General features: G+C 28.3%; 2 protein-coding genes across 3 annotated transcripts; both read left to right on the top strand.

Annotated features, from left to right (window-relative positions):
- The first annotated feature begins 4,191 nt into the window (after positions 1-4,191).
- On the top strand, positions 4,192-8,302 carry LOC110643931 (boron transporter 4). Of its 2 annotated transcripts, none has more exons than XM_058148875.1 (14): positions 4,192-4,314; positions 4,986-5,091; positions 5,188-5,270; positions 5,350-5,542; positions 5,640-5,778; positions 5,888-6,053; positions 6,160-6,326; positions 6,411-6,584; positions 6,673-6,768; positions 6,859-6,975; positions 7,055-7,374; positions 7,450-7,729; positions 7,812-7,949; positions 8,076-8,302. In XM_058148875.1, exons 2-14 carry the CDS (start codon positions 4,988-4,990, stop codon positions 8,106-8,108), a joined length of 2,010 nt encoding a protein of 669 aa, XP_058004858.1. In that variant the 5' UTR covers positions 4,192-4,314; positions 4,986-4,987; the 3' UTR covers positions 8,109-8,302. The 2 variants fall into 2 exon arrangements, with proteins under 2 accessions (XP_058004858.1, XP_021652160.2); XM_021796468.2 differs by having other exon boundaries at positions 4,311-4,341.
- A 4,700-nt stretch (positions 8,303-13,002) lies between these two features.
- Positions 13,003-13,817, top strand: LOC110643933 (uncharacterized). The gene has a single exon (XM_021796471.2). It carries the CDS (start codon positions 13,142-13,144, stop codon positions 13,535-13,537), a length of 396 nt encoding a protein of 131 aa, XP_021652163.2. The 5' UTR covers positions 13,003-13,141; the 3' UTR covers positions 13,538-13,817.
- Positions 13,818-15,042: the final 1,225 nt, after the last annotated feature.

Genomic DNA, 15,042 nt, shown 5'->3' with positions numbered 1-15,042 from the left:
ATTGGATTAGGGAGCTGAGCTCACATTGGATTTTAGGATATTATGAGTATGTGGAGGGTGAGCTGAGCTCCCCAATTTATTATATATTGTGTTTACAGGTCAGGCGAGTCAAAAATTTCCTATTGAATGGTCAATTTTATGGCCGACTCTGTCTGGTTGAATTCTTGAAATTGGGCCCAAATGGGCCTTAGGATTGGGTTGAGGAATAGTTAGGCTTACTACGGGCCTCGGGGGCTTTAGGCTGGCCCATGTCCTAGTGCCGATCCGGCCTATAAGTTGAGTCGTGACAGATAATACTACTATTTTTACATTTAATAGCTAAAAATTTTATTGAACATTTTTTTTAAATCGCTATGTAGACGACTAACAACCAATAATTAATATCTAATAACTAACAATTAGTAAAATAATTGACAACCACTATAATAATTAATAACTATTAGAACCATTAATACTGCTAAACAGAACTTTTGTCTCTATAAGGCTCTATTTGTTTTATATAAAATATTTTTCTTAAAAATATTTTTCACATTTTTTAATATTTGGAAGTACTCATAAAATGGGTTAATAAAAAATATTCTTCTTATTAAAAGAAAAATTAAGCCATTTTTAAGAAAAATAACTTTCTCTGAAGTTATTAACTTTGATAATTTTATTAAAAAATAAAAATACTTATACATATATCGTATAAATACATACTATTACTTTACTATTACAATCAAATAATAAAAAATATTTTTCATAAAAAACATTTTCTTGAAAAATAATTTTCATAAAAAATATTTTTTATATACAAGTTATTTTTTCTTGAAGCAAATAGAGTTTAAATGTTATGTTATTAGTTATTTCCAATTCATTACTGTTAATTTTTGTTATATAAAATATTTCAAGTAATTTTTTCACTAAAAAATTCTTCTTTCAAATGTTAAAAAAATATTTTTAATAACTAATTAAATTATATATGAATAAATTATATAAAGCGTTAAGTGTACATATATTATAAATCATTAAATAATAAAAATATTTTTTTAAAACTAAACAAATAATGCATATACATATGTATTTATATACTTCTATATTATATTTGTATCTATTAAAATAATAAAATTATATTTTTTCCTTCAATGACTAAAAATTTTTAAATATTATTTTAAATTAAATTTATAGTTTAAAAATTTAGAAATATTACAACAAATATGATAAAATATAATATGTTATTAATGATAAATTATTTATATGAATTAAAATTTAAACTAAAAATAAAAAAATAATATGTAAAAAATAAAATAAAATTATGTGGGGAATAATTAGTACCTTCAAATTACTATGAAGGTGTTGGCTTCTTAAAAAAAAAAAAAGAAGCCAGCCTCCTCCCAGATCAAAATAAATAGAAATTGTTATGCCAAAAGTGGAGCTTTTTGGCCTTTCAATTAATTTCTTTTGCTTTAAATTATACTTAATTTAAATAATATTTTAAATATATTAGAAAATAAAATTGCATTTAAGTTATTGATATAATATTAAATTTTATGTATAAAATAAATTAGAGGTAAATAAATATGTTGAAATTAAAGTGAAAAGATAAAATATTTTATCTCTAATAAATATTATTAGAGATAAATTTATTTTACTTTGAAAATAAATTTAGAAAACAAAATTTAGTGTCAACTATTAAAGGCAATTTAATTTGTCTTTAAAAATAATTTTAGATGCAAATAATATGTTTTGTAAAAAGAGAAACAAATTAATTTTTAGTTCCAATAAGTTATGTTTATAGATGAATATATTTAAAAAAAAAAGTTAAATTAATTTCAAATATAAATTTGCCTTTAATTATTTGTCACTGATTACATTTAAAAAAAATCAATAAATTGAATAAATATTTATTAATCTTTAAAAATATATAAATATAAATAAATAATTTTTTAGACAAAAATTTGAGTTTCAGTATATAAAATTTGGTGCAGTGAATATAGCCTGATCTATGCTAGCTATGTTTTGAAGATAAAAATTTCTTCAAATAATTAAGGATAATTTACCAATATTTAGTTATCAAATAAAATTTACCTTATTAAAAATAAAAATTATCTTAAATCTCCTTGAAGAAAAAAAAAAAAAAAAGAAAGTTTGTGGTAGTCTTATCACTTTGTTTTTCCTTGTATTCTTAAAACTCCCATGCTTAATTATGAAATTATTTCTGGGCTTGAATAAGTATAAAACCCTAACCCTTCTGAAGACTTTTCTTTTTATTTTATTTTATTTTTTTTTTTAGGAAAAGCATCGAAAGCAGAAACTGGTTGGAACTAGGCTTCTGAAAGTGAAAGGAAATTGATTTCCTAAGCGCAATTTCTTAGACTTTTCTTTATATATATTTGTAGAACTTCCAAGATATTCTATTGGCATCCAAATTGGCATCATAATAGTTTAGTGGTTAATTTATTGAGATTATCTTATTCTATCCCAGTTTGACTTTTTGTTAATTAAATATTTTTTTTGCTTAAAATTGCAATAAGAGGCAACGACAATTTATTCAATGATTTATTTCATTGAATGTCATAACGAATTTAGTGATAGATTTTTTTTATAAGGTTGGATTAAATTGAACACGTTAATTAATAATCTCAAATTTCAAATTTTAAGGGATGATTGAGCCTTTTTGGCAAATTATTTTTTTTTTAATTTTATTAATGAAAAGGAAATAGAGGGGAAAAAAAACCAGCTGAGAAGAAACTCAGAACCATCAGGTCCTACCCACACACCCACCTATAACTTTTGTCCAATTAGTTAAAGCATTGTGAAGGAAAACACAAAATTTACGAGCTATATTTTCCATCACAGAGAAGTTATCATCATATGGTCCATCTCACAGCATGCATGGATGTGTGTTTGATAGTGCTATACACGCATGTTCTTAACTTCAAAGGTTTTGTAGTATTTTTCAGAATTCTTTCTGGACAACTACTAAGTACCCATCATTTTCTTGGAATTTTTGTGTTCTAAGTGAGCACACCACATATGACTATATGCCATCAATTTTGAATGTGCTGTTGAAATGGCCACGCTCGGCTTAGGCTGATGTGTGCTTGTAAGCAAGAAAATTTCACTTCTTCCATGCATCGTGGCAGTTTGGCTTGGTTTATCTTTGGACCACTTGGACTAGGTTGATGGGCAAATGCATATTGGAGCTTTACCCTTCATGTTGATTTTGTTTTGCCAAAAATTACAAAAAATAAATGACATGATGAACCTCTTCTTATCTTCATATGATAGCAGTTATATCCCTTATAAAATTTTCAATATAGCTTTTTAAAAATTTTATTTAATTTCAGGATTTCATTTACATATATTTAAGTTAAATTCTATTAAAATTGATAAAATTTGTTAATTAATTGGTTATAAAAAAATATATAAATTTTACTAATAAATATCGGTTACAATGGTAAAGCTTATAAAAGAAAACAGAAGTTTAATTTTTGAAGAAGATATTATTGGAAATGACGGTTGTGAATTTTTAAGGGATTAATTTTCTATGGATTGTAAAATAAACATAGAAAATATTTTGATATTAAAAAAATTATTAAATTTGAAAATTTTACAATAATTTTACCTTTTCCTTTTAAGCATTCTTGGTATACATAAAAACTAATAACACAAAATGAAAATAATAAAAAAAATAATAAAAAAAATTATTATGTGATTTCACACTATGATGCATAGAGACCATTTTATTAATTTGATATTTTGTATTTTTCTTTATTAATAAATATAATTCAAACTGTTAGTTACTATAAAATCGCAGTGACATAATAAACATATGATAACACATTGTACTGATGTGACATTCACATAATATTTATATAGCGAACATATAGTATTAACATGTCATTATATTAATGCTACATATTCATCATATCAATATGCATCATTTAATAGTAACTAGAATCATTTAATAGTAATTAATTATTTGAAAAATATTTATTAAAGGAAGAAAATATAAAATGTTAAATGGACAAAAATTAAAGTTCAAACTTTTATGTGCCAAAGCGTGCAATCACATAATATTCTCAATAGGAGTCCGTTGTATTAAAAAAATTAAATTAAATCATCAAGTGGCTCCCACTTCCAACTGCAGTGTCTCGCGGGTCTTTGAAGACCTGTGTAGACTATAAACTTTGCCTCTCTGTTTTCCTCTGTACATATAAAGGAACAGAGAGCCCTCCTCTTCTGCACCCGGAGGGGCGGATAAATATTTCGCATTTCATTCCACATCTTTCTTTGGCTCTGTTTTCCACCGCAATTCCCGTCAAATTCTCGGTAGGATGGGAAATCCATCTTCCTCCAGTAATCATTAACTTCTCTTTGTCTGCATACATAACATGCATGTAATTCTGCAAGTTCTGTTCTTACCTTGTAATGCATGGTTGTGTTTCTTGGTCAAAACTCAAGTCTTGGCTCAAGACTAGGTTCTTCAATGATAAACATGGCGTTTTTCTAGTTTTTCTTTTTCTTTTTTAAAAACAAGGAACTAAGTGAATGTTTACTTTCTTTGGTAATACTTGCATTTGATTGTTGAGAACAAGCAAGAAAAGAAAAGATTTTAGTGAAAATTTAGCTTAATGGTGTATCCTTTTCTTTTTCTTTTTATTGATTTCGCAATAAAATGTAACATTTTAAAATTTTCTTTAGTTTTCCTTCATTTTTCTTGGTTACCAAACGGAGCTTCTTACCCTCTGTATAGAAAATGGTTTGTTGCAAACTGCGTAAGCTTTACTTATTTGGAAACGGAAGCCAGTTGGCTCGAGTTTTGAGGAAAGTTAATAAATATTAATAACATAAACATGAAAAATGAATTGAATGCTTGCTAGAAAAATCACCAAAAGCAACTGCAGAAATCTGCACATTTCTATTCATTTCTGCTTCTCATTTCTCCTTTGGTTTCCTTTTAATGATATTGTTAATCTAATTGAAGTACTTACTTGTACCAGAGATGGAGCACGTAAGAACTCCATTTAGAGGCATCATAAACGATTTTAGAGGAAGAGCAGCTTGTTATAAACAAGATTGGATTGGTGGCGTCCGCTCAGGACTCGGGTATTTTCAACTAACTCTAAACACCACAATCTTAGAAATTGGTATTTATTAATTTGTTTTGCTCATTGTAATTTTTTTTTCGACCATTTATGGCAGGATATTAGCACCAACAACCTATATCTTCTTCGCTTCTGCTCTTCCTGTCATTGCCTTCGGCGAGCAACTTAATAGAGACACAGGTTACCTTTTCTTTCTTGATTGCAAGAAACTGGTTTCATCTGATAAGTTCTGAAGTATCCAAACATTTACTGCTTACAGATGGAAGTTTAAGCACAGTTGAAACATTAGCTTCTACTGCTCTTTGCGGTATCATACACTCAATACTTGGTGGGCAACCTTTGTTGATATTGGGAGTTGCAGAACCCACTGTTATTATGTACACTTATTTGTACAATTTTGCTAAAGGAAAGGAAGACTTGGGACAGAAGCTTTTCTTGGCTTGGGCCGGATGGTATGGTGAATTTACCTTGTTACTGTTTCATAATAGTTGCTTATGATTTTCTCATGATTATTCAATTCTTTTTCCTCCCAAAATGTAACTTCTGCAGGGTATGTGTCTGGACAGCCCTTTTGCTGCTGCTTCTTGCAATATTCAATGCTTGCACTGTAATCAATAGATTTACTAGGATTGCAGGCGAACTTTTTGGCATGTTGATTACTGTTCTATTCATTCAAGAGGCCATTAAAGTAAGTCAAACCAATAAAACAACAAATGAATTTTAGCTCATCAAATTTAGCTTACTTGATTATTGGGATGATCAGACAGTTAATATATGAAACAATGTTTGGATTGCAGGGAATGGTGAGTGAGTTCAATATTCCCAAAGCTGAAGATCCAAAGCTAGAGAAGTATCAATTTCCGTGGCTTTACACAAATGGATTGTTGGGTATAATATTCACTTCTGGCCTTCTTTACACTGCCTTGAAGAGCAGAAAGGCAAGATCATGGTGGTATGGCACAGGTTCGTGAAGCAAATTTAACCAACTTTGTGCATCACTTTTGTGATTTGAATTTTATAGCTTTTACTTATGGGATCTGAAAATAATTTTTGCACCATTTTTCTACAGGGTGGTTTAGAAGTTTCATTGCAGACTATGGGGTTCCTTTAATGGTGGTGATATGGACAGCACTTTCATTTAGTGTACCGAGCAAAGTTCCTTCTGGAGTTCCTAGAAGGCTCTTCAGCCCTCTTCCCTGGGAGTCTGCATCCTTGCACCACTGGACTGTAATCAAGGTAGCAGAATTCTACATTGTCTGCTTTGTCTTGTTTGAGATGCATGATACTAATAAGAATAGTTATATGCATTATTAAATTCAGGATATGGGAAATGTGCCTCCAGCATACATCTTTGCTGCCCTTATTCCTGCTCTGATGATAGCAGGGCTCTACTTTTTCGACCATAGCGTTGCATCGCAGCTGGCACAACAGAAGGAATTCAATCTTAAAAATCCATCTTCTTACCATTATGACATCTTGTTGCTGGGGTTCATGGTACATACTAATACTATTATTAATGCTGACTAATCTCTGATTATATTCCTCCACGACTTATATTGTATCATTAATCTTATGGTTTTAGACTTTACTTTGTGGATTGCTTGGACTACCTCCTTCTAATGGGGTCCTGCCCCAGTCTCCTATGCACACAAAGAGTCTTGCCGTTCTCAAAAGACAGGTAAATCAAAGAATTTCATATGTAAATTCCACAAGTTACTGGAAGCTGAGTCTCACTGGATGCTTATGGAGTCTAACCGATCATGTGCAGTTGATAAGAAGGAAGATGGTGGAGAGTGCTAAGGAAAGCATCAAGCAGAAAGCTAGCAACTCTGAAATATACGGGAAGATGCAAGCTGTGTTCCTTGAGATTGACAGCAGTCCAGCAGTAAGTCCTTCAATAACTACTCTCTCAACTTTTTACATTAAAAGTCTTTTTTACTAGCACTTGAGGTCGTCATGTGCAGATTACAGTAGCTAAAGAGCTGAAAGACTTGAAGGAGGCAGTCATGAATGGGGAGAACAAGGGAGAAAATCCAAAGGATTCGTTTGATCCTGAGAAGCACATTGATGCCTACTTACCTGTCAGAGTTAATGAGCAAAGAGTGAGCAATTTGTTGCAGTCACTTCTTGTGGCAGCATCAGTTTGTGCTATGCCAGCAATCAAGCAGATACCTACATCAGTCCTCTGGGGATATTTCGCTTACATGGCCATGGACAGTCTCCTTGGGAACCAATTCTGGGAAAGAATGCTACTTCTCTTCATTATGCCCGGCAGGCGGTACAAGTAAGTTTTGTTTGGTCTTGATTAATGTTATTTGCCTATGATTTTACAAACTGAGTATGTGATTTCTTTTGGCAGAGTGTTTGAAGGGGTTCATGCTTCTTTTGTGGAGTCGGTTCCATTCAAATACATTGCTATGTTTACAATCTTCCAATTGGTGTATTTCCTAGTCTGTTTTGGTGTGACATGGATTCCAATAGCTGGAATTCTGTTCCCATTACCATTCTTCATTCTCATTTCCATAAGGCAGCACATCCTTCCCAAGCTGTTTAATCCACATCATCTGCAAGAACTGGATGCAGCCGAATACGAGGAAATCACCAGTGCCCCACGACGCTCTCTCAGCCTTTCTTTCAAGGCATGCTATCATGCTTTTATCTATCTCTCAGATCTTTAGTAATTTTCTTTGAAGCTGAACTAAACTTGTGCATCTTTATCAGGAAAAAGAAGCTGCTGGTCTAGGAAATGAGGAAGGGGAAGTGGAAGTGTGTGATGCTGAGATGTTAGATGAGCTAACTACCAGCAGAGGGGAGTTCAAAGTTAGGACTGTAAGCTTCCACGAGGACAATCGCGGTCACGTGAGATACATACTTGGAGATTTACCTTTATTAATGCATTTCAGGATGTATGCATGTATGCACATCAAATTTCTATCTGGAATTCTTTTAACATAAGTTGGTTTACATGTTCAATCTTTATTGCAGGTTTACCCTGAGGAAATCGTCCAACAGGAGTAAGAGATGAATTGCGTGGCACGTACTCAGAGAAAGTGAATTAATGATGACGATAGATGATAGTTATACAGTCATTTTCTGCTTGTAAGAGAACTTGTAGAATGTAAATAGCATGGAAAATGGACAAATAGAGTTTGAAGCCAATCACCAGTGTTCATGATATCGATTCTAAGATAAACACCCTCTGCTTGGACTTGAACATTTGTTTATCACAAGGAGAAATATAGCCACACGCTGTATATGTATTCGTGCAGAGACAATGAAAATCACCAGAAAATGATTGAAAAAAAAAAAATCTTTTATTGGCCACATAAAGAATCAAAAAGGAGAGCCACAAACAATAAAAATATGATGATCTAAGAAAATTTTATTGTTTACCAGCAATGAATAAATTCTCCCTCCGTGTGGCTTAGCCAGACACATTTCTGAAGATTGTTTCCAACCATGCCAGCAAACAAATTACCCACTTCTTGGGATGTTATGGAGATGGGAAAATCTTCTGGTCCCCTCATGATTTAGGCCTCTCTGTCACGGTATCTGTTTGATATGACTATGAGACTCGGTGTCCTTTGCATCTCTTTGTAGATTGCAGTGCTGCATTGGGTTTGAACGTAGGAAAATTATACGCCCAAAGTTTCCTTTAGTAGTCAACAAAATGATGCTATGGTCTAGGTTTTTCTCTTGTTTAAAGGGAAAAAACTGGCAATTTATGATTGATGAAGAACAGCATTACACAGACACAGCATATGAAAAAAATAATAGTAAAAGAAGACATTAATAAAATCATATACATTTTTTTATACTCTTATTTATTATTCATTACTTTAAATTGAAGAAAAGGATTTGCAGATAGCCTAATTGAGTAGAATAATTATGAATAAAAAAACAAAAATAAATAAATAAATGCTTCCGCTGAAAATATAAATATGTAAAGAAAAAAAAATGGAATACCTAAAATGGAAAATGAATAGAATAATACATGTGGAAACCAATAATACATAAATGATCGCATGACAAATTGGTAATTTTTACTGCTCGTTATTTAGTTGCAATGTTCGATTAATAGTAATAATACATGTGGAAACCAATAATACATAAATGATCGCGTGATAAATTGGTAATTTTTACTGCTCGTTATTTAATTGTAATGTTCAATTAATAGTATGTGTTTATGTCATATATATATATATATATATATATATATATATATATATTTTTAATAAAATTATCAAAATTTAAAAAATAAAAAATAATTTTTTAAAAATAATTTAATTTTTTCTTTGCTCAAAAAAATATTTTTCATTGTCTTATTTTCTTGAATATCCCAAATGCTAAGAAATGTAAAAAACATTTTACAGAAAAAATATTTTTTATGGAATAAATAAAGTCTTACATATATTTGGATCATGATTTGTGATAGTTTCATGTATGGTCGCTCTATATTTTACCACAACTTTTCAAACTGTCAAATTGATGATTTTGCATGGTTTAGAATTTTTATTTGCCTATTTTATTCCTATATAATATATAAAATTCTAATTATATAACTCTCATATATCGGTATATTTAGTAATTAACTATTTTTTTTAAAACGTGCATTACGCGTTTTCTGTCCTCGTTATATGTACTCGTAATTTAATATTTTTACATATTATTTTTTATTAATTTTTTATATGATATAATATTATTATAATATATTAATTATTACTATGATAATATAGTTATTTTTATTTGTTGTGATATATATGTAATATATGTATTTATCATTTTTAAATTAAGTTAATGAAAATGAAAGTATATCAATAAAAATAAGAAATTATAGAAATTAAATTTGTAATGAAAAATTTATTATTATAATATAATTTTATAATCGTAAATGTTTTATAAATATATAAATTTAGTTATTTGTTATTTTGTTAGTTTATAAGTGTTAAATTTATCAAGATTAATCAGTTTTTGCTATTTTATTATTTTTATAAAATATATATAATTAATATGAAAAATATAAATTTTTTTCAACATTATTTAAGTGTTTATATACATAATAATAAAATAAATTCAATTTGATATAATTTTATATAATGTTGATTTTTTTTTAATTTCTAATTATTTTTAATTTGATTTTTTAATTTTATTTGACAAAATTAGTTTTGTACATCCATATCAATAAATATTAATATTATTAATTTTTATTTAATATATAATATTTTACATAATTTCATTTTTTTATGATATGAAAAAAACTTTAAAAATAATATTGAAATATATATTAATACTAATAAATTATTTATAAATAATAAATTAATAGCTAAAATGTTCCTCTTCTATAAAAAAAATCAACACTAATAGAATAAAAAACACTAATATTAATATATTATTATTTTTAATTGAAATAATTACAATACAAAAATATATAGACAATTATTCGGTTTACAGTAAAATATTTTGTCAAAATAACTTATAATGTATTTTTAAATTAAATTTTTTATAATTATTTTTCTAAACATAAATGTCAAATTAAAAAAAAAAATTATTGAATCCAAGTAAATAAAAATTCTACTAAATAATGTAATACTTGCATTTATATGAAAATTATGACTTTTTAAAAATTAAATTATCAATTTATGTTTATATTTAAATATAAATTTGTTAAAGTAAAATAACAATTTTATATTCAAATTATAATTTCTAATTTTTTTTATATTTATTCATTATTTACCAAGGATGACATTATAGTATTAAAAAAATTAAAAAATATTACTTTTTTTTTACATACATTAACATTTTTAAACTTTTAATAATGTATCATTTTAAAATAAAAAAAATAGTATTATAAACTACAACCATCCTATTAATTATATTAATTTTATAATTAAATTAAAATTTAACATATTATATTAATTTTTAATTTTTAAATAATATATGTTTATCTATTTAAATTTTTTTATATATATAATTTATATTTTTATATAATTATATATTATTTAAATATTTTAAATTTATATAATTTTAATATATATTATATATTAATTAAATATTTTTTTATAAATCAACGAATATAAATTTCTTTTTTCTGTTGTCGAATATATATTTATATATATATATATATATATATATATATATATATATATATATATATATATATATATATATATATATTAATTAGTAGTATTTACATGAGGCGTATAAAATTAATTTTGATTAGAATTAATTTATATATTAATGTAATAATTAAGAATTTTAGAAATATATTTATAATTAAGCAAAGTATAAATTTATTTTATATGAAGTATTTTTTATTGAACTTATAAAAAATTAAATTAAATGAGAATTTCAAAAATATTAATAAAAGAATTCATATGTTTGTTTGACAAAAATTAATTTCTTTTCTTGTTCTTCTACGTAAATTTAAATATAATTATATTAAAATAAATTTACAAAAATAATTATAAAATAGAGATAAAAATTTATTAGGATTCATTAAAAAAGTAATTCATATAAATAAAATACCTTCCTATTTTTATAAATAATATAAATCATGAAGGTATTTTTATAAAATTTTATTTAAAATTATATTATAATAAAAATTTAATTAAGTAAAGTTTAAATATAAATAAAACTAAGAATTTTAGATTTATATAAACTCTAAAATTTTATAGACAATTAAATTTCAAGTCATAAAAATTTTAAATTTATATAAACTCTAAAATTAAATTAAATATTAAAAATAAAATTATAAATACTATAAATAATGAAAGGCAATTTAGTCAAAACTAATATTCCTCCCTTTCACACATTTATATATTATATAGATTACGAAAATAAAATGTGACATTAATTATTATTATAATAATATTATTTATAAATTAATATTTTATATAAATAAATATTTTTAATTTATTTATATATTTAAAATATTAATAAATAATATTTTAATAATTTTTTATATTTATTTTATCATATTATATCATTTAAATAACAAAAAAAAATTATTAAACTATCATGTATCTTACATCTTTTTAAACATGCTAATAAAAATTATATTATATAGCATATTAATAAATCATTCAATTCAAATAGAGATTAATAGAAAAAATATAATAGCAAAAAAAATAACATGATCAATATCTAAAAACAATGATAAAAATAAACATAAATCATATCAAGCTATCAATCAACACCGATTAGGATTTTTGAAAAATTAAAAATTTAAAAGAATTTATTATCTATATAAAATTAACCCTGAAAAGGCTTGAATTGGTTCAAAATCCTCATAGCTCACCGTTTGCCTATGGGCCTTCACAACTTCAAAACCCAGTTCGTTGGTTGGTTCAACTTTCATTATCTATCCATAGGCCCACAACATGAAATGACCATTCCATTCCTCTACTCTAAAGGCTTAAAGCCAGAAAATTGGGGGTAGAAAAGACATTACAACAATCTAGAGTCCAACTGTAAAATATCCCCTGTACTTCGAAAGCCCGCCAAGTCCTCACGTCCATTCCTCAACCACCTTAAGAAAAAAGTGCACCGAAATGCACATAAAAGCCCACAATTGACCCTTCTTCTCTCTCTACCACACCCTTCACGTGCACAACCTTATCCACTTCTCTCCGTACCTTTTATCCTCTGCATCGCTCCCCACGTTTCTCACCTAAAGCTTCCCTTCTATTATTGTGCTTTATTCCAATTGTACCCTTAATCAAGGGTCTGAATTCTCATTTGTACGTTCCTGTATAGGACTAATTATTAAATGCATTCAAACAATAAAAAATAATATTCCTTATTTTACAGAAAAATAAATTTTTTTTATAATATAAAAAAAATAAATTTAAAGATAATGCAACCAATAATTTTTCCACGTACAGTGCATCGAACCACGATTTCAGAGCGTTTGCACAAACAAAGTTTGTAGACGATAGAAACCCTTTAGCCCTAGCTTTTATCCAAAACATGGTGCGCTACCCTCTGGTCTGGTTACATTTTCTCTTGCTAAAATTCTCTCATTTTCTGCTCATTCACTCACTACCTCCTCAATGGCCTCTATTATCACGTTCAATTGCTCTCTCGCTGCTCCAACCCGGGCCTCTTCCGGATCCACCAGAAAACCAGAACCTAGTCTCAGGAGACCCGCTTCTTCCACCTGGTGGGCCCCTCTTTTCGGCTGGTCCTCAGATCCCGACTACGTTAACACCACCTCCAGCAGCGGTGCTTCCAGCGTTGATGTATCAGATAAACAATCCGCTATATCGCAGTTCGATTCTGAATCGGATCGACCAAGACCCAGGTTTACTTTGGGTTGCTTCACAGAAGATAAAGCCAGGCAGCTTAGAAAGAAGACAATGGAGAATAGTTCGTTTCATGATATAATGTACCACTCAGCGATCGCCTCTCGTCTGGCGTCCGATACATCTGGCCGGACCGATAAGTAAACCGAAGCTACGGAGTCCGGCAAGTTCCCGAATTTTAGGGGCCGAAAATTTGTCGAAACTTCGAATCATATTTGTGGTATGATTTTTTTTTTTAACTTTTTAATTTTGGCTTTTCTCGTGTGGACCTGAGAACACTTGTTTACACTGTGTACTATCATTGTAAACCGTCGGTGGTCGTCTATGAACGGCCATTTGTTGGCATTCTCTGCATCATATGGTCATCTAGTTATTCTTCTGATGGCAATCTGAAATGATATTGTTGCTAAGTGTTTTCCATCAATTTAAAGGGACCTACGTATCTGGCGACATGGCAATACATGGTACGTTGACGATCATGCGATGTCATCACGTAGCCATGATGAAGGGTTTATCAGATGCATTCAGCACATATATATAATATCTCACTGTCACAAGAGGACTTACTATATATATATATATATATATATATATATATATATAATTCAATATTACCTTTAATTTTTTTTTAAATAGTTTCCGCAACATAGAAAATTTTAATTTGATTCAATTCCTAAGCATTTATTGAACTGAAATCAGAATTTCATATCCCCAGTAGACACGCATTATATCAGGAAGAACATAGGAAAGAACGAATTGAAGGTTGAATAATTATTAGGCAATAGTTTATTTGATTTAATAGCCGTACATGTTCTAAGAAGCAGAGTTTATATTCCTGATTGGTGTTCACACTAACAAATTAATAGTAATTTTAGATATAAATCTAACTAATTATACAATTTTAAATATCAAGTTAATGATTTCACCATTAACATAAGTGATTAGATTAATTAGGTTGATTTGATCTCAAAGAAGTTGATCAAATTCAAACTATGCCAGTAACTAATTTTCTCCCTGATTCTATTAGAAGCATATATCGTTGAGTTTTCAGTTTCAACATAGATTCCTACTTTGTTAAGACAAAGGAAGGGAAGGAACTGTTCCAGTTTAATTGGATTGTCATTGGACTTTGGCAACTTCTACCATAAAATATCACAAGTATCCAATGCAGACAATTTGTCTACCTGTGAAAATAAAAAATGCTGCAAGAAATGCAATACTGGGACATCAGGTGGCTATAAGAACTATAGAGATACTAATTATTATAAGGAATAGTGAGAAAATTCGTGAATATTTTTATCTGCTAATCTTGGCAGAACTCAAAAGGTTTTGTCCATCATCCAAATCTCCAAGATTCCCACGGAAATTTTTAACAAGCTGCAGGTTTCAGGCAAACTCGCTTCCACCACTGTCAAGGAAAGGGATAAAAAGAGAGTTACTCGTCTTTCTTTGGGACTGATGCTGCATGTATATGATATCTGTGAATTCATCCTCTCTTGTTCTTTTAAATTGGTCTTTGTTGTAGATGAAGCACACTTTTTAATTGAACAATATATTAATATTTGAAAACTCTCCAAAAAACAAGATCGACTAGATCGATCAGGGTGAGAGTTCTGTCAAGTGTCAAATTCAATTTTAGTATACGCCAT

This window comes from Hevea brasiliensis, chromosome 6 (genome assembly GCF_030052815.1).
Source record: "Hevea brasiliensis isolate MT/VB/25A 57/8 chromosome 6, ASM3005281v1, whole genome shotgun sequence".
Classification (NCBI taxonomy): Eukaryota; Viridiplantae; Streptophyta; class Magnoliopsida; order Malpighiales; family Euphorbiaceae; genus Hevea; species Hevea brasiliensis.
Note: the sequence above shows the minus strand (reverse complement) of the source record. Positions and strands in the feature narration are given on the sequence as shown.

Coding starts and splice junctions, on each gene's coding strand:
- LOC110643931 (XM_021796468.2), top strand. CDS start 4,320: ATGGGAAATCCATCTTCCTCCA. Junction 4,342..4,985: donor GGGAAATCCATCTTCCTCCA/GTAATCATTAAC, acceptor TACTTGTACCAG/AGATGGAGCACGTAAGAACT. Junction 6,327..6,410: donor ACCACTGGACTGTAATCAAG/GTAGCAGAATTC, acceptor TATTAAATTCAG/GATATGGGAAATGTGCCTCC.
- LOC110643933 (XM_021796471.2), top strand. CDS start 13,142: ATGGCCTCTATTATCACGTTCAATTGCTCTCTCGCTGCTCCAACCCGG.